Source organism: Thermoascus crustaceus, assembly GCF_041956765.1.
Source record: "Thermoascus crustaceus strain CBS 181.67 unplaced genomic scaffold VTN00scaffold_5, whole genome shotgun sequence".
NCBI classification, from domain to species: Eukaryota; Fungi; Ascomycota; class Eurotiomycetes; order Eurotiales; family Thermoascaceae; genus Thermoascus; species Thermoascus crustaceus.
This window is the reverse complement of record NW_027192531.1, coordinates 1,160,774-1,184,154: the sequence shown is the minus strand read 5'-3', so window position 1 is coordinate 1,184,154 and position 23,381 is coordinate 1,160,774. Positions and strand designations below refer to the sequence as shown.

Here is a 23,381-nt window from a genome sequence, read left to right as displayed (position 1 = left end):
ACCAGGCGCCGCGCTAAGATCGCACACATCAAACGACTTCCTGCTTTTCCGAATCCATGACAAACGGTAACAGGGAATATCGAACAGATAACATCGCAGACAGCTGAGAAAAACTGACAGATTTAAAAAAAAAAATTCGACAATGACGGCTAGTCGCTCTCCGTACCGGTCTCGTCATCTGAGATCTCCTCCTCATCCTCCTCCATCTCGCTGTCCGAGTCGTCCTGGTCATCCACGCCAGGAATGCCCCGCCACTCGACATAGTCGCCCTCCAACCACCGCCGACTCCGCGGCAGGTGGTACGGGTCGAACGGGAAGTACGCGTCCAGCTGGTACCCCCCGTCGTCGCCCGCCCGCGTCTCCCGCTCTATCTGGCTGAACCGCGGGTCCGCCATGGCCGAGATGCTGCGGAACGACGACACGCGCAGCCGCTTGTTCGTCTCCAGCAGCGGGAACACGTACAGCAAGCGCAGGTGGTGCGCGATCCGCGCAAACTCCGATACGATCGCCGGCGAGCACACCTTCAGCGGGTTGAGCTTCGAGTAGATGGCCTGGTGCAGCACCTCGCGGATCGCGGGCGGGAAGGTGACGTCGTCCAGGTCGAGGTCGTCGTCGACGCCGTCGTTCTCCAGTGCCGCCGTCGTCAGATCGCGCCAGCGGAAGCAGAAGATGTATAGCAGAGCCTGCGCCGTCGAGTAGAATGGAGCGTACCGGCGGAGGTCGGGACCGCGGCACGTCCCCTCGTACTCCATGCGCAGGTTGTTCATGTGCGTGCCCAGCAGGTCGAAGACGTCGCGGACCACCTCGCTCGAGACGTGCGCGCCGCGAGCCACGAAGCTGGCCAGATACGCCGCTGCGGACTGGCGCGTGATGCCGGGCTGCAGCTTGTTGAAGATGAGCTGGATGCACGTGGTCGCAAAGCGGTCGACGAGAATCGGCGAGGACTGCGAGAAATGGAAGAGCAGGAACTGCGAATGGCGCGAGCGGTAGGTCGGCAGGATGATGCTCTGGAAGTGGCTCAGCAGGAGGTCGAGGGCGTTCTCCTTGTCGTCCAATGTGCCCGTCGTGAACGGCGGCGCATAGTACTCGAACAGAGTGTCGATCATGAAGTCGAGCTTGCGGATGTTGTCCTTGACCGCCTTGAAGCGCTGCGCTTCGACGTCGACCGAGTCGCCACTCATGACCGACTCGTTGTCCGAGTTGTCATCCTCCGCCAGTTCCACATCCTGGACGAGGTCCTCGCCGATCTCGTCCTCGAAATCCTCCATGTCAACCTGGATCTGCACGTCGATCTTGACCAGCTTCTCCGTGATCAACGCGAGGATGTCCGCCTGCAATTCCGGAGCATATTCGATGACCTTGATCAGGTTTCTGGTGTAGGCAATGTTCGCCTTGGCCGAGTCCGTTGCGAACGGGAACTGCATCGACAGGATGGGCGACAGCGCACCGCTGCCGGCCGGGATCAGCTGCATGACATAGTGCAGCGCCATGTGCGTGCGGGCGTAGATCTCCGAGTTCGAGACGGGCGCGTAGCCGGGAAGTCGTCCGGTGCCCTTGGGAACTGCATGGAAAGAGAAAGAAACCATCAACCAATGCACTCGGAATGGACGACGGAGACGTCTCCCTTACCTGCGCCCAGATAGTTCACCAGCATCTTCAGCACGGACCCCAGATAGCTCCCCTGGGCGGCAGCCAGATTGCCCAGGAAGCGGATGTACAGCTTGACGTACGGCTCATCGCGTCCGAGCCACTGGCTGCCCAGGACGGCGTGGACGAGGCCGGAGCAGCTGCGGTCGAGCGAGGCGACGTTGGCCAGCAGGCCCATCAGATGGTGCTTCAGGGTGGCATGGGAGGGCACGCCGTCGTCGTCGGTCCTGCGCGGGTCGGCTGAGAAGATCTCCTTGACGCGGTCGTAGGCCTCGCTGTCGGCGCCGGCGAGATGGCGCTGGATGGCACGGCGCACCTCCTCGCGGATGACGGCGGCGCTCTTTTCTCCGCTGTCGACTCGCATCTCGACGTCGGGCTCGGAGAACTGCACGCGGGGCCGCTTCTTGGGGCTGGGGACGTCGCCGCTGGCGTCGGAGGCCGCGGACGACGGAGGGGACGATGACATATCGATGTCCATCATCTTGCGTTTGGACGCGACCGTCCCGGGGGTGGAGGGGAGAAAGGGTTTGGAGGTCTTCAGGATGGACGATGGCATGGGAGAGGAGCCGAGCATCCTGGAGGGGGTTGAGGTCGCCGTAGCTGGGCTACGCGAGGGGGGGACCAGGGCGACCATCAGAGCAATACGGGTATACGTCAGGCAGCAGGACAGTTGTGCAGGCTCAGTTGAGATTGGAATCGCATTCCATCTGATTCAGGAGAAATTGGATTCTCTTGGAGACAAAAGCTGGACCGTGCTCCTGGGTTGAGCACACGACATGAGCCCCTCACGGTACGCCGTGAGAGAGTGCCTGGGCAGTGCCTGAGCCGTGCCTGAAAGCTGCGTCCGGGACAGCGAACGTCCCTCGTCTTCTGCCCGGCGAGATCGTCGCGCGTTTCGGCCAGTGTTCGCGTGCAGACGACGAGCAGCCGGGCAGGATGAAGTCGAAGATCCTCGAGAGGCGGAAAAAAAAAAGCACGGGGCGGTGAAATCGCAGTTTTTCTGGGTGGGGCCGTCGCGTGAACGGGGCAACCCTATCATCCCCTTACCGCTTCGGGTTATATGGCTGAATCCGTCCGCGTTACGACAGGATCACCTATGTCTACTGGTCGAAAAGATACCTCACATTCGAAGTAGATCAATTCCTAAGGCCCAGTCTACTTTGTCCTCCTGCTGCTTACGCCGGGGAAAAAGAAAAAAAAAAAAGAGAAAACCTCCAAACCATCTCACACGGCACGCTTGCCATGTGATACGAACAGAAGAACAAGGGGTATGAAAGAACGACATACGAAATAAAAACAGAACGAGCGGGTCTGATCGGAGCTGTAAACGGGGTATGTTGGAAATAATATGGCACATCAAGTCCACAAATAACAAGAAACTCGAAACAATCCCAAACTCTCCAAGCGCTGCCGTGGCTATGTTCATATCTCGTATCCCTGGCACTGACCACTGAACTTACATAATATATATTATTTTTTTTTCTTTTTTCTCTCTTTTTTTTTCTGTAAACATGCCTCCTAGGCATGTAGATAAAAAAGAAGCTGAAAGAAATGAATAAAAATCCCGCAGTCAAAGAGACTGTTCACCAGGCCACGAACGGGGAAGGATCCAGTTCCCTCGCGTTCATGGCGCCGTCAACCAAGTCGGACTTGACCCAAGTCAGACTTCCGGCGGAGCTACAGCCAGGAGCCCTGGCCCACCGGACCCATCTGGCCGTCGAAGATGCTGCCGTACAGCTCCTCGATCTCGGAGATGTAGTCGTCCACCGTGAACTTCTTCAGCCCCTTGTTCAGCAGGATCTGCTCCTCCTCGTCCAGCACGACGTGCGCGCTGCCAAAGTCCTCGGCCACCTCGTTCACCTGCTCCAGCTCGCGGCCAAACGGATGGCTCGACGGATCTGCCAGCGGCTGGAAGAACTCCTGGCTCGACCGCACGGACCGGATCGAGGTGGGCGGCGGGGTCATGCGGGAGAGGGAGCGCTGCCGGGCCAGCTCCTGGTGGGACTTCTTGGTGTGAGAGAGCGCGCGCTTGGGGACCATGGGGGCGTCCGCGCCCGACCCCGAGGACGTCGAGGAGCGTGGGTTGCTGGTGACGGTGGCGGATCGCTTGGGGAAGTAGGACGACAGGTGGTTCGGTTCGGGACCGTCCGCAGGCGTCACGGGCGATGTCAGGACGGGCGACGTGACGGAGGAGGCGACCGTGCTTGGGGAGGCGACGTCGGAGTCGTCGCCGGACCGCAGCGACGAGGACGACGAGGACGACACGGAGCGGAGGTTGGGGCGCAGGTCGGGGGCCTCGTAGGCCAGCATGTTGGTGCTCGAGATCAAGCCCATCGGCCCGGAGATCTTGCCGCGGCGGATGGTGCCGGAGGAGAACTTGACCTGGCCCTCACGGTAGGGCATCGGGGCGGAGATCTCGGGGCGCTTGTGGCGCTTGGTGAAGGCGCGGGTGAGCGACGAGTTGGACATGTTGTCTGCACTTCCGATCCTCTGGACTCTCTTCTCTTTTTTTTGTTGACACTTCCTTCCTCCTGCTGCTCCTTTTCCCGATCTCCGGCGGAACCAGTCGCGTGCCGATAAACGAAGATCGCGGATCTCGAAAAGAAGGTCGACGGATCGGAGATGTCCCTGACAGTCGTTGTGGTATCCCTCTTATTCCTCCTTAATAATTTTTTATTTTCTTTATTTTTTATCCGAAGAAAAAAAAAAAAAACAAAAATCAAGTCCAGCGCTCTGCGCGAGCGTCGACCAGGGCGAAAGAACGTCGATAGAACCAAGTTGCCCAGCAATGGTGGAGAGCCAGCCTTCGTCCGAAACGGGCGAGGGAGCGGTCAAGCGTAAAAAAAAGGAGCGGACAACCAGGACACGCCGGGAGAGAATGAATGTACCAGACAAAGGAAGATATAAGATCAGGCCGCGAAGGAGGGATGAAGAGGAAGGGCGCAGGGAGCAGCACGAAGGGAGGGGAAGGGAAGGGAAGGGAAGAAGAGGATGGTCAGGTAGCAACTGGAGGTGACTCTCTGGCCGGGGTCAAGCCGGTGGGACCGTTCGTCAGGTGGGTTAGAGTTGAGGGGCGTAGGGCAGGTGGAGAGAGCGTAAAAACTTTGAGCACAAACTTACCGAGTCTCTCGCTCAGTACCTGCGCCGTGCTGCGCGAATGACTGGTCCCTCGTCCCTGGCAGCACGACGGCTTTCTTTTTCCGGCGCAATGTGCTCATCTCGAACCCTGGATCGAAGCCCGATATGCTCCGTCTGGTGAAAGCAACAGGTGTTTTTGTTTCTCTTGAACGCAACGGCAGGCCGTCTGTTTTCCGTCTGGACCAATGGCGGTCTCGCGTTGCCCCGATGGCGTGCGATGGCGCCAGGGACACCTGCCAGGGGCACGCGGCGGCCTCTGAAATGGCCATGTGCGCGTTCTCGAAAGGCCACCGTTTCATGCCGTGACCGCGCCGCCTGTTTCGAGTGTCGGAAACAGAAGCAGCTGACTCTGACTCTGACAGGTCCCTGCGCTCATGCCAGGCAGGGTCTCCCTGCGGCCCGTGTCTCGAGCGGAGTCCTTATCCCTGCTGACTAAGTAGACTCTCATTGCTTTCTAACATAACTATCACACTCTACTAGGTACTTTTGTAAACGGGTATCTCAAGATGCATTTTTAGAGAAGAGACAGCTCAGTCCTCGTCCATCGACTCCCATCCATCCCGCTCGTGGCCCTGCTCTCCCGCGTCCGGCTCCTCGCCCTCGTCCGACGACTCCCCGCTGTCCTGCTCCACCCCCGTGATCCGCTCCGGCACCTCGCCCTCCAGCGCCGGCAGCCGGCTGGCAAACGCCCTCCGCACCGCGGCGTTGGTGGACGTGTCCCAGATCTGGACGACGCCTTTGCTGCCGGCCACCGCCAGACGGAAGCTCACCTCCGGGTCCGGCGCAAACGTCGTCGAGAACACCTTACCCACCTCCAGCTTGCGCGACACCACCATGCTGGGCTTGTCGTCCTGGATGTTCCACAGCTTCACCTGCTTGTCCGTCGACCCCGTCACGATGAACCCGGGGATGGTCGGGTTGATATCGAACGACGACACCGACGAGTCGTGCGCCTGCAGCGTCCACACCGGCTTGGACTCCGCGGGCGACGCGGGCGCGTTGCGCACGTCGTACCGGTAGACCATGCCGCCGTCGGTCGTCACGTAGAAGTAGTTGGGGTCGTGGACGTCCCATCGCACGTTCTCCACGTCCGTCTGGACCCCCCAGCGCGCCGCCTGCGCTTCAGGCGCCCGCATGTCCGCTGCCACGACGGTCCGGTCGTAGCTACCGCTCAGCAGGACGGTCGACTCCTTCGGGTGCCAGTCCAGCGCGCAGATCTTGTCGTTGTGGTTGGCGTACGACTTGGCGCACTTGCTCGTGTGCAGATCCCACAGCTTCACCGTCCTGTCCGCCGAGGCGGACGCCAGCAGGTTGCGGTGCTGCCGGTTGGCCGCCAGCGCCAGCACGGAGTCGACGTGGTACTCGTCGTTGGCCTTGGGCTTCTTGTTGTTGTTCTTCTTCTTCTTCTTGGCGCTGGGCGCGTCGTTCTCCGCTCCGCCCTGGCCCAGGATGGCGTTGGGGTACATGCTGTCGACGACGTCCAGGTCCCAGATCTCGATGTCCGGGTCCATCGTGCCGATGGCGACGAAGTTGCCCGTTGTCCGCTCCCCGACGTCCTTCCCGACGGGGAGATCCAGCCACTCGACGCACAGGGGGATGGCGGGCAGCATGATGTCGTGGTGCACGTAGAGGTTGTCCGCCTCGTCCTCGTAGACGTAGACCTCGAGGTGCGCGACCTCGTCCTCGACCTTCCCGGCCAGGAGGAGGTTGTCCGTCGGCAGGATCTGCAGCTCCTCGCGCTCCTCGTCATCGTCCTCGCCCTCGGGAAGGACCAGGTATGGGTCCTCCTCGCCGGGCTTGTGGTAGGCCAGCGACTTGACGTTGCCGAACATGGTGATCTGCTCGCCGTCCTCGTCGACCTCGTCGCTGTCGTAGTGGTCAAGATCGTACTCTTTCAGGTCGTCATCGTCGCTGTAGAAATTCAAACCCCCGTCAGTAACCTTCCAACAGGAGCAAAGACCTTGACTAGTATGCAACTCACTCATTACTCTCCTTGTTATCCTTTTTATCCTTTTCCTTTTCCTTATCATCCTCATCCATCGCATCCTTATCCTTATTATTATCCTTATCCTCATCCATCTCATCCTTCCCTCCTTCCTTTTCCCTCGCATCCTTCAGGTCCCCCTGCGCCTCCTCGAGTTGCATCCGCGCGAGCTTCGATATCCGATTGATCTCCTCCTCGTCGATCTCATATTTGGTGGGGAACTGCGCGGCGACGCCGCGCCGCACCCACGTGGTGGCTGTGATCATGGACGACATTTTGCAGCTGTTGTGGTTTGTGTTGTTGGTCTTATGGAAGAAAAAAAAGGCTGTATGGATTTTAGCTAGCCGTGCCCTCGAGGAATCTTGATAACGGCGGGGTCCGGAGATTTAAATATGCGGCCTGGACCAAAAAAAAATGAAATATCGGGCGCAATGGAACCGCTGCCCGGATGAGACTTTTATATTGGAAAAGAAGCACCCGTGCTTCAAGATGAACGAAAGAGAAAAAGAAAAAAGGCTTGGAGTTCAACTGACCTCCGCGCACCGCGAATGGGATTGCTGCGATCGGACGACCGTCGATAATTTTTTCTGTGGTGCTGCGCTCTCTCCGCCCGGCAGAATCGTGTTTTTCCTTGATGGCGCTAACTCGGTCTGGTTTAGCAAACACCGTGCCGATCGATCGGTCGGCGATTGGAACTCTGCGGACTCGGTCTAGTCAGCGTTCTTAATCTGGGATCTGGAGACAAACGTCACTTGCAATTCTCGGTCAGTCGATCAATCCACGTCGAACCTATTCAGTCCAGAACCTCCAGCAGTGCAAGAACACAGGAGACAAGAAGAGAAGAACAAGTGATCAAGATGCACTCCCACCTCCACACCCCCGAAAATGCCAGTCCGTCTTCCCATACCCATCCACCCACCTACCCACCCTCCACATCTTCCCCAACCATACCTACCATGCCCACCTCGTCAAGGACATAACTAACTAACCCCTCCCCTCCCTTCGGGAGAAATATAGACTGCGAAGCCATCATGACCGCCCTCGACGAATGCCACGCGCGCGGCTTCCTCTGGAAGGCCCTGGGCAACTGCAACGACATCAAGCGCGACGTGAACAAGTGCCTGGGTGCGGAGCGGTTCGAGCGCGCCAAGCGCAACCGTGAGAAGGCGCGCGAGAACCGGCGGCGCATCGAGCGCATCTGGGCCGAGGAGAGGGAGAGGGAGGCGGGGAGGGTGGAGTAATCCTTCCCTTTGTTTGTGTGGATGGATAGATGATGGGGGGGCTTTGCTTGGATTTGTTTGAATAGGATTGGTCTGGTTGGGTCATGATATGGATGAATGGACGAATGGATGAATGAGGAAGGGAAGAGAAGAGATGTTCATGGTTCGCCCTGATTGCTTGTGGTGGTGTCTCCACTGCGCTTCTACAGCACCGTATATACAGGACAGGACAGGGCAGACAGGGCCATTGATTGACTGGTAATGGTCGAGGGTATGGAGTTTCCGTCCTCTCTATTCTCTTCATATGGGTGGATGTGGTCGAAAAAGAAACGAATGTGCAGTACATGTATACTACCCGGCACGCCGTGCCAATACTCCTATCGCAATTGAATGGATTCCACTCCTACGTGATATATGTACAGAACTTTTGGTCTTGAAAATACACACTCATACATAGTCAATGACAGACACCTGGATAATCCCAACCCCAACGCCATAAATGAAAAATAACCTCCGCAGTGGAGGTATCTCGGAATGTAGACAGGTATCAAATCACTCCGCAGAAGCAGCAGCGGGAGCCGAAGCTTCACCATTCGCAGTGCTTCCCCCCTCCTTAGCGCTCTTATGCCTCCTCTTCCTCTTCTTCGGCGCCGACGCCTCTCCGTTCTGCCTACCGCCCTCATTACTCTCACCACCTCCTCCTTGGTGTTTCCTCTCCTCTTTCTCTTTCTTCTGCTTCTTCCCCTGCACCGCCGGATCCTCTTTGACGCGCTTCTTCGGCTTCTTCACACTCAACGGGTTCGGCCCCTTGGCCTTCTTCAACCCTCTCACCTTCTTCTGCTCTCCTCCCTCTTCATCCTCCCTCTTCCGCTTGCCGGTAATAGCGTTAGCAACCTCGACACCGGTCCTGAACTTCGACTTCTCAACCCCGTCCCTCACGCTCTCCGATGGCGCACTCATCGGCTCCAGGATCATCACGGAACGCTTCACATAGACGATCGGCACACCGGGGATGGCGCGCGCGCCGTACCGCAGCGCCACAGCGCGGCGAATGGCCTCCTCCATGGCGCGGTCGTTTCGTTTTCTCTTCTTCGACTTGTCATTATCATCGGGGTGGGCGGTGCCCACGTCGGAGGCGGGCGGGTCCGCCGTCGCGAGGATGTAATGCTCCTTGTTGCGCATGGTCTCCTTGTTCGGGCAGAGCAGAGAGAGGAGGCATTCGACCTCGTCGATGGGCGTGGATTCTTCATTGTGGGAGCAGTGGCGGAGGGGGAGGGTCGTGGGCGGGGGGAGATGCGCGGGGCGGACGGGGTTCTTGGTTTTGGGGTCGGTGGGTTGGGAGGCCATAATCGCGGCGAGGGAGCATTTCGTTAGCACTGTCGACAGTCGTCAGTAATTGATCCAGCTGCTTGGATTGGGCCAGCGGAGGAGTTGTATCTACGTACAAGGCTTGACCTTTCCCTGTAGCGTACGCTCGAGCGCGGGGATCAGTTCCATCTTGAAGGAATGGACGGCCCGTAGGAAATTGGAGTCCACTGTTCAGTCCCGTCAGCATTGTATCTAAAAGAAGACCGCACGCCTAATCACCCGGACCACGAGCGTAAGTAACAGCCGGGGACTCGTACCCAGAACCTGATACGGCTCACGGAAGCCGAACGTGAGCTCATACTGGTGCATCAACTTGCGATACTTCTTTGACCGTTTGGCCCTCATCTTGATCGCCGGCGAGAAGCCGCCTGTTCAATATAGAGGAGAAGAAAAGGCAAGATAGATCCCGAGGAGGGGGGCGCAGGTGTTGCTTGTCGGAGCTTTGGGATCGTCCTCGAACTTTTTTGTTCGGCCAAGACGAGGCACGCGCCCCGGGGGGTTTAGGTGTGGTCTGTGCACCGACACTCGCTGGATCGGGCCAAGAACCAGACCGACCTCCTTTGATAAGTTTGGAGCCTTAGGTTTCGACAGCGAGATGTGCCACGGATTATATGGTTTCAGCGGCCAAGAAATGGCTGTTCACGAGAACCCCATCATTGGAATATCATAGCTCAGTTGAATCTCCAATATTGCATACATGCCAACCATACATCTCACATCGTACCCTGCCGGGTTCTTCTATTATAACTACAGTGATAAACAACAAAATCAGGAGACATGTTCAATCAAATTTGACTCATAATTCGTGACAAAGTTAAACAGATATATGTTGAAAATCTTGGACTAGTTCGTCTCAATGATATGAAATTGATGTAGTGTGATTGGTCTTAACAAAGTCCCACAAAGTAAGCCGTTGTATACTTCAAATCCAGATCAACATGACCCACGCAGTACAAAGGAAAATCCATTATTCTATCCCCTTTGGGAGCAGGGAAGGCTCTGTTTCTCAATATCGAATCATCCACTCATGTCTGTGGAAAGATATAGCTTCGGTAGTCGGTATCTGGAACAGATCACGTATAGACTGGGAAATCTAGCTTGTTTCAGAAAAAACATCTGAGATCAATATCAGCATACAGTCCTAAAGAGAGGACACTAGCAATATGACAAGGTTTCTAACCTTTAAGCACCATATTATTGGCAGCTACAGCCGCCATTCAGGTAGCTTTTCTTCGGATGAAAAGATATTCTGCACTCCTCACACTTCTCTCTTCTTGCACAGTGCAAGAACGACACTGATGTCATCCATTTTCCCTGCTAACCGTCAGTACCAGCGCAAAGACACTGTGTAACCGCACATACCCCCTTCCATGGCAAGTCCTTCATCAACTGCCTTCTCCATATACGGACTCTCTGCGAATGGATCCTGCGCAACTGTGTGGGCAGCTTTCAATACCTCCCTGGCCACATAAACCATTCCTCCTCCAGCTCCAGCAGTGCGATCGCCTGTAGCCTCGCCGCCTTGACCGGCCTCCCATTTCTCCACGCTCTCGAGAATCACGGCTAACAACTCATGCTCCCAGAGGTTATCGATGACCCCGTCTGAAACAGCAACAACGATGTCGTTCTCCTCCAGCTCTACCTTGGACAATACCGCGTCCTTATTCGGACGATCTGAACTGTTGGTCCCCAGCTGCAGGGGACAATCGAACCAATGCCACTGCTCAACGGTTTTGAAGAGGATCTTCTTCTCACTCGGTCGGATAACGAGGACCTGACAGTCCCCCAGGTTGGTTACATAGAGTAATGGTTTCGGGTCCCCTCCCTCGGAGGAGTAGTGCAGAAGGGCCGTCACCGACGTCGTGGTCCCGAGCCATTCAGTTGGAACGGTAGTAGCTTCGACGGTCTCCTCATAGGCACGCTGCAGAAAGCCAATTGTGTCCGGCTCTGCAATGTCACTGACCCCACGCTCGACCTCGAGGGCCCAGAAATGCAAAACGAGCCTCGACCATAAACTGTGCAAAAACAAGTGAGCCCGTTGGTTTTGTGGAAGTGAACGATCATAGAGAGAAAGCTTACGCCGCATGGCCCTGGGGCTTGGTCGCCCAGGCTCCTACTCCGTCGTTGACGCCGATAAAGTTCTCCGCAACCAGCACCGCGTCGTCACCGTTGGTCAAACCTCTGACCAGCTCGCCCCGGACGGATAATCTCTTATCCTGGCTCTGGAAGTGCGTCGTCAGGGGATCGGAGAAGGAGTGCGAGGGGAGAGACACGAAGGGCGGCGGGAAGGGGCGCGAGGGCCGCTTGGGGCAGAGAGCATAACCGGTCTCGAAGCGATAGGGAGACCTAGCGATATGGGACAGCTGGGCGGAGTCCGGGGTCGGAGTGATGGTGCCGTACGAGGGGACGGCGACGCGATAGCGTCGCACGGATGCTGGAGCTCTCCAAAAGTTTACCCGCAGAGATCTCCGGACGAAGAAGGTGGTTGGCGCGGCGGGAGGGGATATAGACTTGGTGACCATGCCCGCTCTCAAAGTGCACCTCGGGCGCACAGGTTCGCGGGAGACTCATAGCATGCTGGGGAAGACGATGATAGATAAGGGGAATGCGGAGAGGAGACGGAGAACACGATCATTCGTTTCTGCCTTGACGATCCCCAACAGCCTGCGCGAGGCTCGAGCACAAGGATGATGCCAGGGAGGACCACCTGGCCAGTCACGGGGCCGGCCTCGCGCTTCCGGTTAGCTGCGCCGAGCCGTTGAGCCCCGGACTCCGCGTCACCTGCAGTCTGCCAGGGACTATGTGCTGCTATCCTCTACATGTACACCGACATACCTCAACAGTCGAGAAAACTACGCTGCCTACTGATCTACGGGAGCTCGTGGCCAGGGACGCACCGAATTGTCTCAATTGAATCCCTGTGATGGCATCTACCCCTGTGTCCCGTTATGAGTCACCCAAGCATGGCACAATCAAGAAGGAACCCTGAAGGAAGAAGCCAAGATCTCCCCTGATATCTCCTATGATATCACAGCCATCATCTACGGCAGCTCCGTCGCCTTCGCGGCCGCGTCGCGGTGGTGGGCGACCTCCTTCTCGAACAGATCGAGGGAGAACTTGACCTCGATGGCCACGGCGTCGTCGAGGTTCTCTGCTCCACGGTGGATGGCCGCAAGCCCCTCGAAGGCCACCTCGGCCAGCTCGTTGCAGCGTTCAGGGAAAGTGAGCCCGTACGATCCGGGGTTTTGCTCCGCCAGAAGGATGCGCATCATCCGCTCCGCGCAGGGACAGGGGCGCTCCACCTTGTTGGTGCATTCGTTGGCGCACGAGCAGAAGGAGAAACAGATGCACTTCCTCTCCTTGACATAGTCCATGAGCGGACGCCTCTTGTCCTCGCGACGCATCTCTCCCACACTCTTGCCCTCGAGTTTGGCCCAAGTGGTCTGGCGGTTATCCTGGATGATCTCACGTTCCCAAAAATCCGGGTCCACTCGCTCGGGGTCGATGAACGGGAGCTCTCTGGTGGCCGCTTCACTGTTCAGATTCATCTGCCTTGGTTCCACGGACAGGTACTTCTCGGACAGGATCGCAAGGATCTCTCCAGGGGCTATCTGGTAGATGGGATAGAGCCCACGCCACCTGCGGCAGAAGGGGGAATTTGGATCCGAGACGAGCTTCAGAATGTGACGGCGATAACCGACCAAGTCGTCCGGGGCATGTCCCATCTGCGTGGTCTTCTCAACGGCACGATGGACAAACTCCTCCTGGTGCTGCTTGATGATCTCCCTGTCGAGAACGCTGCAGATGTCGGGAGAGCGGAGAAAGTCCTTGAAGGCGCGGAGAATCGCGTACAGGTGGCTTGGTTCCGGAAGAAGAAGGCTGTCTTTGCCAGACATGCGACGGATGTCCAAGTCGAACGAAGAGCAAAGGTGGACGTTTGCAATTTCGATCGTGAGCCTCGCATACAGGACGTAATAGAGGTCTTCGATCGTCTTGATCAGCGTCAGGAGGGAGTTACTCGTCACTTCAATCTCAGCGCGTTCGATGTGGAACTTGAGTCCAGCAGGAGTGTTATCAACCTGTTTATCATCCACAGGTCAGTCAGATTTCCTCACGACAGATAGGGGATACTGTGGGTGTAACACAGGGGGGACTTAAAACTCACCTCGACGCCGTAATTCTGGAAAATAACGAAGACAATCTTGGCGATCGCGTACACAGTCGAGTAGACGGAAACAACACTCTCACGCCTAGCCGCATACTGCTCCTCAGACATGTCGTCAAAGGACCGAGAGGTGTTCGACGAGTTCGAGGACAGAGCCCAGTCCTCGGAACTGATCGTGTACGGAACACTTCCAAAGTCGGCCGGCAGCATCTTGCGTTCCTTGGTGACCTGATTTGGTTGGTGTTCTTGGTCAGATAAGAGATGAGTCTGGTCGTCCTCAGAGGTTTTGGGTGACAGCAGTACCAGATCCTGGGTGGCCTTCTCCGGACGGGACGCGTTGTGGTCGCGCTTGATGTCCACGGAACTCCGTGGTGAGAGCTCGATGAGGTCCTCGCTGCTTACGGATTTCCCAGGACCATGAGGATTTGGCGCGCAAGGAACAAGAGCACAACGCTCGGAGAGTCCAGGCTCTGAACGAGGCGGAGATTCGATGTCCCTGCGGACTAGGTGTTGGTACTGTGCGTAGAATCGCTGTTGGACTAGGGTATGCTCCTGGTTAGGAGTGTCTGGGTCCTGCAGTGCCCACTGCTCTGCGGCGAGCCAAGTGAGTGTTGTCGAGACCCACGAAGGTGTTGTCGACCTGCAGGAGTCTGCCATGGTGAATGTGCTTGTTTGGTGTTGAGCCGCGGGTCAAGCCGCGGTGGTGATGCAGACGCGACGCGGCTGGTGAGAGTTCTGGATGATAAGATATCTTTGTACGCATCACGGGGTTAGTCATGGTTGTGTTGTGAAGACCGGGGCTCCTCAGCATGCTCACGTCATTCTAGTACTCTCACTCTCACTGAGAAAGATACAGATAGTTTATAAAGGACCCAGATACTCTACAATATCCCCCCCAGCCTCTCCCTAGAAGGGAAAGGGAAATGTTTTTTGTACAGTCCTATCTCTACTGGAGCTCATGCTTTCTTTGGCATGGGCCTTGTTTCATAGAGACTTTCCATCTTGACTATGTGCTCTCACATGCTTCTATCTTTACATGGTTATATTCTCAATTTCTTGATACTGTCTAGGATCAATCTCTAGGCAGCTTGCACCTGGATCATTCAGTGAATAACTTTCCAAAACTTTGGAGCCTGACTGCAGAAGAGTTCCTGTTTTTGAAACTAAACTCCCAGTGTGCAGGTTGTTTGTCACACTGCCACAGCTTCTGGATCTTCTATTGCACAATCTCCATGGTATTAAGCTAACTTGAATAACTCCAATCCACATGATCCCATTGTAACCTGGACAGAGGCAGGTATAGTGACATGGAAACTCCTAACCTGAATAGCAGAAGAAAGGGAAAGAAAACCGGGATATAAGTGAATGAATCCATTCCATGACCTTCCAAATTTGCCGAATTCCTTCCGCTCAGCTTAAGAAGCCATAAGTGCTAATCTTACGTCATTCTCTCTAAGTTCTTGACCTATTAACATATCTTAAATCAATCTCGACAATCAGTTCCCCGTTATGATCAGTACGTGGCACCTCGAAAGGATGCGGTAGGATGACTTCGGGGATGTGCCAGACGGTCTTATTTGCCTCTTCGACAAGGTCTGATCTGACGTGGGAGCAGACGCGGAAGGACAGGGACTGTTAAGAATAGTTAGGAGCGTTCTCTGGAACCTTCGAGACATCGAATCCACCAAGCCATGTCTCATGGGGGAAGATTTGCGTCCTGGATATGCTCACCTTCAGTCTTTTCAGGCCTGTAACCCACTCGAGACCAATATAGGAAACATCTGCGTGGTTCTCCGCAGCGCCAACACCCTTGGAGACGACTCCATCGCAATTTTCGAGCCAGAACACTTCCAGGTTCGCACCAGGCGCAGCTGCTTCTTCATCTTGCGACCCTTCTTCCTTAGAGTCCTTCTCGATACCGCCTAGCCAGTTCAGAAATTCGGGCTGGACGGCGCTGCAGGTCTTGAGTCTCAGATCCCTAAGTCTCGGGTTCCTCTTCACAAGCATCCGGAGCTGCCAGGGTGTGATTCCGGCACGTTCAAGGATGAGGGTCTCCAGGCCAGTCAGTCCATCCTGGTTCCCACACTCCCTGATCCCGATCAGCGCGTTCCACGCAGTGCTTCCTTTCGCGGGCTCGAGCCAGTAGTTCCCTGGCAACATGGGATCTCGGACATGTCGATGCTCAAACCGCAGCGCCAGCCGGCGCAGCCTCCGCTTGCAGCTGGAAGCAAGCGCAACGGCGCCCTTCACGTCGAGATCGTATGCCATGAACTCTAGGTCCACGAGGGAGACGCCGTACCGACTGACAACCTTCGCGAATACATTGTTCTGTGCGCGGATCGTTTGCTGCGGCAAGTACGGACGCTCATCCTCGCCGCCCAAGACGCGCCTCCAACCCCTGCCCCCTCTCATTGGGGATCTGAATCCGATGATTTCCTTCCCACGGCTACTCTGGGGCAGGAGGACGTGAACATGGTGGCCTGGTTTTGCCTCGTCATCATCGTTCTCTTCATCCATGATACACTCCGTTCCCGGTGCACTGGCCTCGAGGAAAGAGATAATCGCGTGGATGCGTTTCTGGAAAACAGCCAAGTGAAGACGTTTCATGCAAAGGGTGTGGTATGCATAATTCGTGCGTGAAGTCGCGCCGAACGATAGCAATGAAGGCATGGGAAGTTGTGATAGAATAGTGATGAGGATTTCCGGAGGCAGGTTCCTGAGGTAGTCGGTCATGGTGACTGATATGATGTGATACCTTGCTCCCTTTTCTTCCCTTAACAGGTGTCTTCAAAGGTGATGTGCTGTTTCCCCTTTAGCTGTCTGGATTTAAGACCAAGATTCACACAAGCTCTTCTCCCTTGCAAACAGGATATGGAAGTTGATACTCGTCGAATATAAATTTCAGACTTCTGCACCCCCTGGTTGTATATGCAACTCTTGCGATCTCACTTTATCGACAGCAGAGTCTCTTGACGATATCTCTCCACGGGAAAGAAATACATCAAACCAGCTTCCACCCAAGAGATTCAATTACACAAACAGACACAGCTTGGAAAGCGCTACAAATGATGCCGTTCATCCAGTCAACAATGAACACAGAGAAACATTAGTACTAGTTAAACAAGATGAAACGATTGGTCCTGGTCTCTTCTCTTCCAGAGAGCGGAAAGCAAAAGATGAGAATTGCAAATACAGTATAATATAAAAGCTAAATCAGAAAGCTCCAGAAAGACTGCAGTAAGGAAAGAAAGGGAAAGAATTAACAGACGTCTCGTATCAAAGAAACAAAAAGGAAGGACCGATAGACAGATGGGACAAAAAAAAAGGTGGGTGTAAAGAAACCCGGAACTCAGAAGGGCTATCAGGCAAGTTCTCCTAGTTAGGTGGTAAGTAGGATGTACCCCGGGAAGGGGGGTAAGATCTGGGGCTAATAGATTGGAATCCCAATAATGCTGCTGAGGACATTCCTTGTCTGACCCCGATTGCCAAGAATGTGACTGGTACGCTTCGTGTACCACCCCCCTGGTAATAAACAATATACTAATATAAGCTTAGCGACGCTCAAGTAAGCTCCTAGAGCATGCTAGATCAACAGGCACCTTACTGTATGGAGAACCAATGTTCCAACTCCTTGGTACACTGACTCGTGGGCTTGCTCAATTGATCAATAGTTCGCTCACCCCCGGTCCTGTTCTCTCCTGGTTCCTGCGTCTTGCTCGTGCGTTCTGGATCTTTTGTGGCCCCCAGACTGGACGCCTAAACTTTAAACCCTAAGCTTGATCAGATCTTGGGATCTCCAAATAGACGGGTCTTCCAAGCGATTTGGTCGCGTTTCAGACTTGTTGAGAGCTACGACGGCGATCCTTTGACAAATTGAGTATGTAGTGTCGCAGTGCTTCCTAGGCAAGTAGGAAGTCAAACAGACAGGCAGTTTTCAAAACACGACAATTCCAAATAACAGTCACCACGACTACTAGTAAAACAGTAAGAATCAAGATAGCCAGATCCAGCGAAGAGGGCACGTTTGTCTCACTTTTGCTGCAGTAACCCTAAAGTGTAATTGTATTGTACTGTGTGGCGATCATTTTTTTGCTTCGTGTCTGCGATGATGGAATCGGCGGAACTTCGTATAGACGACGCTTTGATTTGATGCTCTCCGCGATGCAACAAAAGCAGAGGTGGGGGAGTAAAAGTTAGAGAGGCTGTGGGCCTGGGGTGAACCGTATCTGTAGCACTGTATCTAGGTAGGTACCTAGGCAAATACCAGACACGGTTAGATTATCGGATGCTTCTTAGAAGAATAGAAGGATCGCAGACCGTGTGATTATTATATACTTTGGACATCGACATCCGACTGGCCTGGAATGGTAGTGACGTCGAAGCCTGACGTGAGTGACCTGGGCGTATGTATAGATGACACAGAACTCCGGATACGGTAACCACGACGGCTACCGTGAAGACAGAGAATTGGCTACTTATACACCCTCATCGAACTCTCCATGTCTGCAGAAATTCTGATTGCTTGCAGACCCTCCTTTTCATGCCTCGCTGCTCGCCACTCAGCTATCAGTACATACCTAACAGATCTCTCAATTGACTACTTTACCATACAACGGCGCGCCGAGGGTACCCAGCCCAGGCTTATGACGAGAGCCTCAACACCAAGGTCCTAGGAAAATCGTCACCCTGTGCGCTGCGTCTGCAGACGTGGCCGAGGGACAGCTCATATCATATGAACATACATTTCTAATGCGACCGGAAGCTTGGACCTCTCCAGCAATCAAATCTTCGATTCAACTTGCAGCACACCCCCGGGGCAAATTATGCATGCACGTGCGCTATGATACCTTATCAAAGGTCGCCAAGCGCGGACTCAAACTCCACTGTTCCGCAAGATGACTCACGCAGAATGAGACAAGAACTTAACGATTATTTTCCCCTGCCAGTGACCCTATCGGCCTTTTGGTTACAGCAGAAGGAAGGACATGTGCCATGTGCAGAAAGAGTGGTAAAGGTCGTCTGCCTGCCCCCCTCCCACCCCCGCATAGACTCATGAATGCCTTGAATTCCTACCTTTCTCAATAAATCACTATAATTTCTGAAACATCGTGCCTTCTCATCACAAGACATTGATTACACCAAATGCTGTTTCCTCCCAAAAAAGCTCCACCATCATGAGTTTCTATAAGCTAATATGCGTAGAAAGAGAAATTAACAACAGACCGACCTAAGATATGCGAGGTTTAATCGCCTTTTAGTACTGCTACTAGCACTAACCGACCGAAGTTCGGTGTTAGGGTTTTATTTTTTTTTATTTTTTTTTTCGAAATCTCAGGCTACAAAAAGGATATATACCTTAGAAAAGAATAGAAAGTGTTTCAATATACACAGTTAATGAGTTTTTGTGTAGAAAGATCTTTGTGATATCATATTATTATTTTATCCATTGCAGTCTCTTCAAATAACCAGCCCCTTTTCCGACCCAATCACAAATGACACAGGAGAGAGAATTGTCATGAGCACAATACACCAAGAACCCCATATTAGTTGCTCTGGAAGTAGTTCGACGCAAGCACAGGACCGAGTCCAATCTCCTTCTCCCACGCGCCCAAATCATACCTCATGCGATGCCAATTATCGAGGTTCTTCCCACCCGGCGGAGCATACTTCTTGCCATCGAACCTTGCAGGCTGTTCATAGAGGAAAAAGATGTACCGATGCGGCGCGCTGCCCGGTGGAGGTGCCGGCCCAATATAGTTCGCCACGAAAGGAGCAGTCGCTTTGAGGACTGCCGGGCCATGGTCTGATGGAGTAGGCTTCAGCCCAGGCTGGATCCAATGTAGAATAGGACCCAGCACGCCGAAGGATGGGAATGGGGCATCTATATCGAGACCGACGACCATGTATATGCCTGACGTGGAGGGCACATTGAATGATAGCTCCGGCGGCGATTGAGCGTCTAAGTTCAGTGGTCAGCTACTCCGGTGCTTTATTTTTTATTTTTTTTTATTTTTTTTTATTTTTTTTTATTTTTCTATTTTTATTATTATTATTTTTTTTAGACGTATCCATGTTAAGAAAAGCCTACCAGCTTTCGGTATAAACTGCCCCGGCTTCACATTGTGTTTCCCAACTGTTAAGCCCAGAATCTTGGAATTGTCGTTCTCAATCAGCGACAAGGCCGTTTTAACGCTTTTATTGGCAGGCATGTTGGAGGTAAAACACACGGAACCAAAGATATCTCTGAGCAGGAGAAGGAGGGAGTTTTTTTCCTCTGCTGGAGATAAGCTCATACAGAGGTCAGGTCCAAGTACAGACTGTAATCTTAAGAGTAATAAGCAATATACCTCCAACTCCTATGTTTGTTGTTTGTTCGGTCTTAAGGCTAACTCCGGAGATTAGCGGACTTCTTGGTAAACTCCGCCACGAATCCATGCATATGACGCATGACTTTGCTTGATCCTCATTAAATGAATGTTGCAAAATCGAGATTTGAAAGAAAAAACTGGACTGGGTTCTGGCTGCTAACAGCTGTTTTACGCACGAAGGGTGGTGGCTGTTCGAAGACAGCCGTGAAAATGCCGTGGCGAGTGAGAGCTTATAGAACAAATGCAGGAACGCTGGCTTCGGCGCAGTTGCATGGACAGACGGAAATGAGCCCGAAGCGCGGACAACTTGTGTCATTGCTGGTTTTGCAGCTGTGTGTGTTTGTGGACAGAGTTAAGTCAATGGACATCAGCTGATGTAAATAAACAGCCATAGCAGATGCTTTTTAGATTAAGACATCTTTTGTCTGTTACTGCAGACCCTGTTAACTGGAAGTTTAATAAGAGATCCTCTCTTCATTTCCATTCCATCTCAGTTCCTATCATCACTTAAGAACAGCCCTCCACCCTCTCCTCATAAACCCCTCAACGTGATTGTTTGCATCTGAATTGCAAACAAAGCCGACATCCAACTTTTGATCGGCAGTAGATTCTTGTAATGGTTGACAAGGTTGTGCAAAAGCTGTGCAATGGGTTAATGTAGAAAAACTGTCCTCAGTTGCAAGGTCACGAAACACACTGACCTGTGCAGAGAGCCAGTCTAAGGCATCTCTTTCCTTGGCACCCTCTGGCCAGCCCTGCCAGCCATTCTCCTCGCTGAACAGCTGGTTATCTCCTTACTTGCATCTTCTAAAAACGACAGTCCCTAACCCTTCAAAACCTTCGACGTCTCCAAAGTATGCTTTGTAGAAACCGGGTATGCCAATGTATTGAGCTTAGCTCTTCTTTCAGTACAGCGTCCACGTATTTTCGGTGTTCGGAAGAATTAACGAAGCTGTTCGTTGTGTGCAAATAGGGAGTTTGATCGAGGAAAGGTAATACCCTAGGAGGAGAATGGATTCGGAAACCACAGCGAGACCTTATCCCATATGACCTCGTCGGACTCCCCGGAGAGGACCGCGGCTAGTAATGGGATGAGTCGCTCAAGGTCAAAGTCATCAGAATTAACAGTTGACTCAGGCATCCCATCATAATTGGACTCTGATACCACCTGTCTTGGGCTATTGTCTGAGAGGTGTGGAAAGCAACGCAACTTTCTTTTACTGGTTCATACATCCCGATTTGAGGCTGAAGACTGTGATATGAGAGATGAGAAACCGGCCGGCAGAAATAAAAACCTAGAGCACCGCTGGCTACAGAACGCAGCAAGGACGGTTTTGTATCAAGGAGAATCCAAGTGAGACCCATGCATCGCAGTTAGGATCGCTCCCCGCCGCGGTGTTTAACAACGGCCCTTGCACTCCCTAAGTGACCCCGATCGGGAGACCCCACAAGCGAGAGGATCCCCCGCCGTCACTCAGACCACTGGCAAGTGCTGAAAGGCTCCAGGGCTACTCTGTAGATAGAAGTATCATTTAGCGCCAGTTAGTCAACAACTTGGTCCATGTCTCACTTCAAGTTGCCATCCGTTCCAAGGCTGCCAAATAATCTCGGAAGCATCACTATGCCGTAGATCCTTCATCAAGGACGCCTGGAGAGAAGGATTACGCAGCAAAGGTAACAACACCTTTCACTTCTGAGAACACGGGCTATCTTATCTCGACCAGCAGGATCCGTAGTGATTGTAGCCCCAATGCATACACGTAGCGTAGGACGTAAGTATTTACTGCAACGCTGGTAACGTGGCATAGTCAGCGACAGATCCCAATCTCCCATGGCTGGTTACCTATAACGCAAGGAATCCTATTCATGTGGTGTTAGACAGTAATTCCTCCAAATCAGTCTCCTGGACTTTTGGGTACTATGCCATAAAAAGTTAAATCTCTCTCTTAACACATTATGCACCGCTAACTGGCTTTTGCAGATCAAGCTGGCAAGGAATACTCCGTACGAGTACATCGCGACATTGTCCAGCGTCATGACAAGGGGTGATTGTGATTTGACGAATAACCGTCCAAGTGGTTGAACGTGTTCAGTACCTATCTACCGGAGAGGGGAAGTTAGCAGTGACGCAATCGTAATCCCTACATTAGATACCAATCTGCTCGAGGAGATTGTCATGGGGACCTCAGTGCTGCATGGATCGCTGGGAATTCAGAGGGTATGGAGTATGGAGTGGCTCGGAGCATCGCTAATCTCCTTGGGTGGTCGAATCATGTGAGCTTACCTTAACTACATTAAACGTAACTAATCCACAAGCGAGCCGATCACCCCCAACGCGTCCGCGTCAACCGCACAGAGATTGAAAGCATTCCAACCACCACCATGCCACACAAATCGCATAAAACTCAAAGAAAATCTATAAAGCAAGAGGGGTAGATCCTATTGGCAGTTTCCACTTTAAAAAAGCAAGAAATTCAGTCTATTCGTCAAGCAGCACATCTTTATGATGTTCCTTATACAACTCTACACAACCAACTTCATGGCAGTATCAACCGGACTGAGCAGCATGCCAATAGGCATAAATTAACCATTACTGAAGAGGATACGCTGGTACAGTGGATATTATTTATGGATAAATATGGAGCAGCTTCCCGACTGGTGGCTATACAAGATATGGCCAATATTCTTCTCTCTGAGTGTGGTCTGACAACTTCTCCAATTCAGATTGGAAAGAATTGGGTTCACAACTTTATCAAACATCATGATGAGCTGAAAACCAGATTCTTGTGAAGATACAATTATCAGTGCACCAAATGTGAAGATTCAAAGATTATCTGTGAATGGTTTGATCTTGTACAACATACAATTATGGAGTATGAGATCTTGCAAGAAGATATCTACAATTTTGATGAGATAGGCTTTGCTATAGGCCTAATTGCTACTGCTAAAGTAGTCACTAGAGCTGATATGTATGGCTGTCCATCTCTTCTACAGCCTGGTGTAACGGCGGGCCTAAGACTTCTTAGGCGGAGGCTTGTTGGGTTTATCTTGAAGATAGAAAGCAATGGATCCTTGATATGGATGAGCGAGGCCTACCACCATCTCATGATACTGTACGCAAAATGGCAACTATATTGCTATCTGATCGCAAAGGCAATACTGCATCAATCGGTCCAAATTGGGTAACCCGGTTTACCAAGCGGCATAGTGATCTTGCATCTAAATACAATCGCAAGTATGATTATCAACGAGCTCAATGTGAAGATCCAGATATTATCAAGAATTGGTTCAATCTTGTTCAGAATACTATAGCAAAATATGGTATTCTTGAACAGGACATCTACAATTGTGATGAAACAGGCTTCCAAATGGGTGTGGCATCTACAGCAAAAGTTATCACTGGATCTCATCATCCTACAAGCCGTGTACGAGCTATACAGCCTGGGAATCGCGAATGGGTGACAGCTATTGAATCAGTCAATGCCACTGGC

At 53.0% G+C, this 23,381-nt stretch overlaps 9 protein-coding genes across 9 annotated transcripts; 1 reads left to right on the top strand and 8 right to left on the bottom strand.

The window, feature by feature from the left end:
- Positions 1 to 149: 149 nt before the first annotated feature.
- VTN00DRAFT_7970 (uncharacterized protein) lies at positions 150 to 2,221 on the bottom strand (the record flags this gene model as incomplete). Its single annotated transcript, XM_069434772.1, has 2 exons — positions 150 to 1,561; positions 1,630 to 2,221. 2 exons carry the CDS (start codon positions 2,219 to 2,221, stop codon positions 150 to 152), a joined length of 2,004 nt encoding a protein of 667 aa, XP_069286236.1.
- A 1,103-nt stretch (positions 2,222 to 3,324) lies between these two features.
- VTN00DRAFT_7969 (uncharacterized protein) lies at positions 3,325 to 4,116 on the bottom strand (the record flags this gene model as incomplete). Its single annotated transcript, XM_069434770.1, has 1 exon — positions 3,325 to 4,116. The coding sequence occupies one exon, from the start codon at positions 4,114 to 4,116 to the stop codon at positions 3,325 to 3,327; it is 792 nt and encodes a 263-aa protein (XP_069286235.1).
- Positions 4,117 to 5,315: 1,199 nt separating this feature from the next.
- On the bottom strand, positions 5,316 to 7,044 carry VTN00DRAFT_7968 (uncharacterized protein; the record flags this gene model as incomplete). Its single annotated transcript, XM_069434769.1, has 2 exons — positions 5,316 to 6,696; positions 6,767 to 7,044. The coding sequence occupies 2 exons, from the start codon at positions 7,042 to 7,044 to the stop codon at positions 5,316 to 5,318; spliced, it is 1,659 nt and encodes a 552-aa protein (XP_069286234.1).
- A 582-nt stretch (positions 7,045 to 7,626) lies between these two features.
- On the top strand, positions 7,627 to 8,010 carry VTN00DRAFT_7967 (uncharacterized protein; the record flags this gene model as incomplete). The annotated part of the gene is made up of 2 exons (XM_069434768.1): positions 7,627 to 7,660; positions 7,787 to 8,010. The coding sequence occupies 2 exons, from the start codon at positions 7,627 to 7,629 to the stop codon at positions 8,008 to 8,010; spliced, it is 258 nt and encodes an 85-aa protein (XP_069286233.1).
- A 531-nt stretch (positions 8,011 to 8,541) lies between these two features.
- On the bottom strand, positions 8,542 to 9,702 carry VTN00DRAFT_7966 (uncharacterized protein; the record flags this gene model as incomplete). Its single annotated transcript, XM_069434767.1, has 3 exons — positions 8,542 to 9,365; positions 9,435 to 9,524; positions 9,615 to 9,702. 3 exons carry the CDS (start codon positions 9,700 to 9,702, stop codon positions 8,542 to 8,544), a joined length of 1,002 nt encoding a protein of 333 aa, XP_069286232.1.
- Positions 9,703 to 10,615: 913 nt separating this feature from the next.
- On the bottom strand, positions 10,616 to 11,879 carry VTN00DRAFT_7965 (uncharacterized protein; the record flags this gene model as incomplete). Its single annotated transcript, XM_069434766.1, has 3 exons — positions 10,616 to 10,671; positions 10,720 to 11,372; positions 11,437 to 11,879. 3 exons carry the CDS (start codon positions 11,877 to 11,879, stop codon positions 10,616 to 10,618), a joined length of 1,152 nt encoding a protein of 383 aa, XP_069286231.1.
- Positions 11,880 to 12,398: 519 nt separating this feature from the next.
- On the bottom strand, positions 12,399 to 14,179 carry VTN00DRAFT_7964 (uncharacterized protein; the record flags this gene model as incomplete). The annotated part of the gene is made up of 2 exons (XM_069434765.1): positions 12,399 to 13,436; positions 13,523 to 14,179. The coding sequence occupies 2 exons, from the start codon at positions 14,177 to 14,179 to the stop codon at positions 12,399 to 12,401; spliced, it is 1,695 nt and encodes a 564-aa protein (XP_069286230.1).
- Positions 14,180 to 14,974: 795 nt separating this feature from the next.
- On the bottom strand, positions 14,975 to 16,255 carry VTN00DRAFT_7963 (uncharacterized protein; the record flags this gene model as incomplete). The annotated part of the gene is made up of 2 exons (XM_069434764.1): positions 14,975 to 15,154; positions 15,254 to 16,255. 2 exons carry the CDS (start codon positions 16,253 to 16,255, stop codon positions 14,975 to 14,977), a joined length of 1,182 nt encoding a protein of 393 aa, XP_069286229.1.
- Positions 16,256 to 19,065: 2,810 nt separating this feature from the next.
- Positions 19,066 to 19,731, bottom strand: VTN00DRAFT_7962 (uncharacterized protein; the record flags this gene model as incomplete). The annotated part of the gene is made up of 2 exons (XM_069434763.1): positions 19,066 to 19,481; positions 19,611 to 19,731. The coding sequence occupies 2 exons, from the start codon at positions 19,729 to 19,731 to the stop codon at positions 19,066 to 19,068; spliced, it is 537 nt and encodes a 178-aa protein (XP_069286228.1).
- Between the last annotated feature and the right edge of the window lie 3,650 nt (positions 19,732 to 23,381).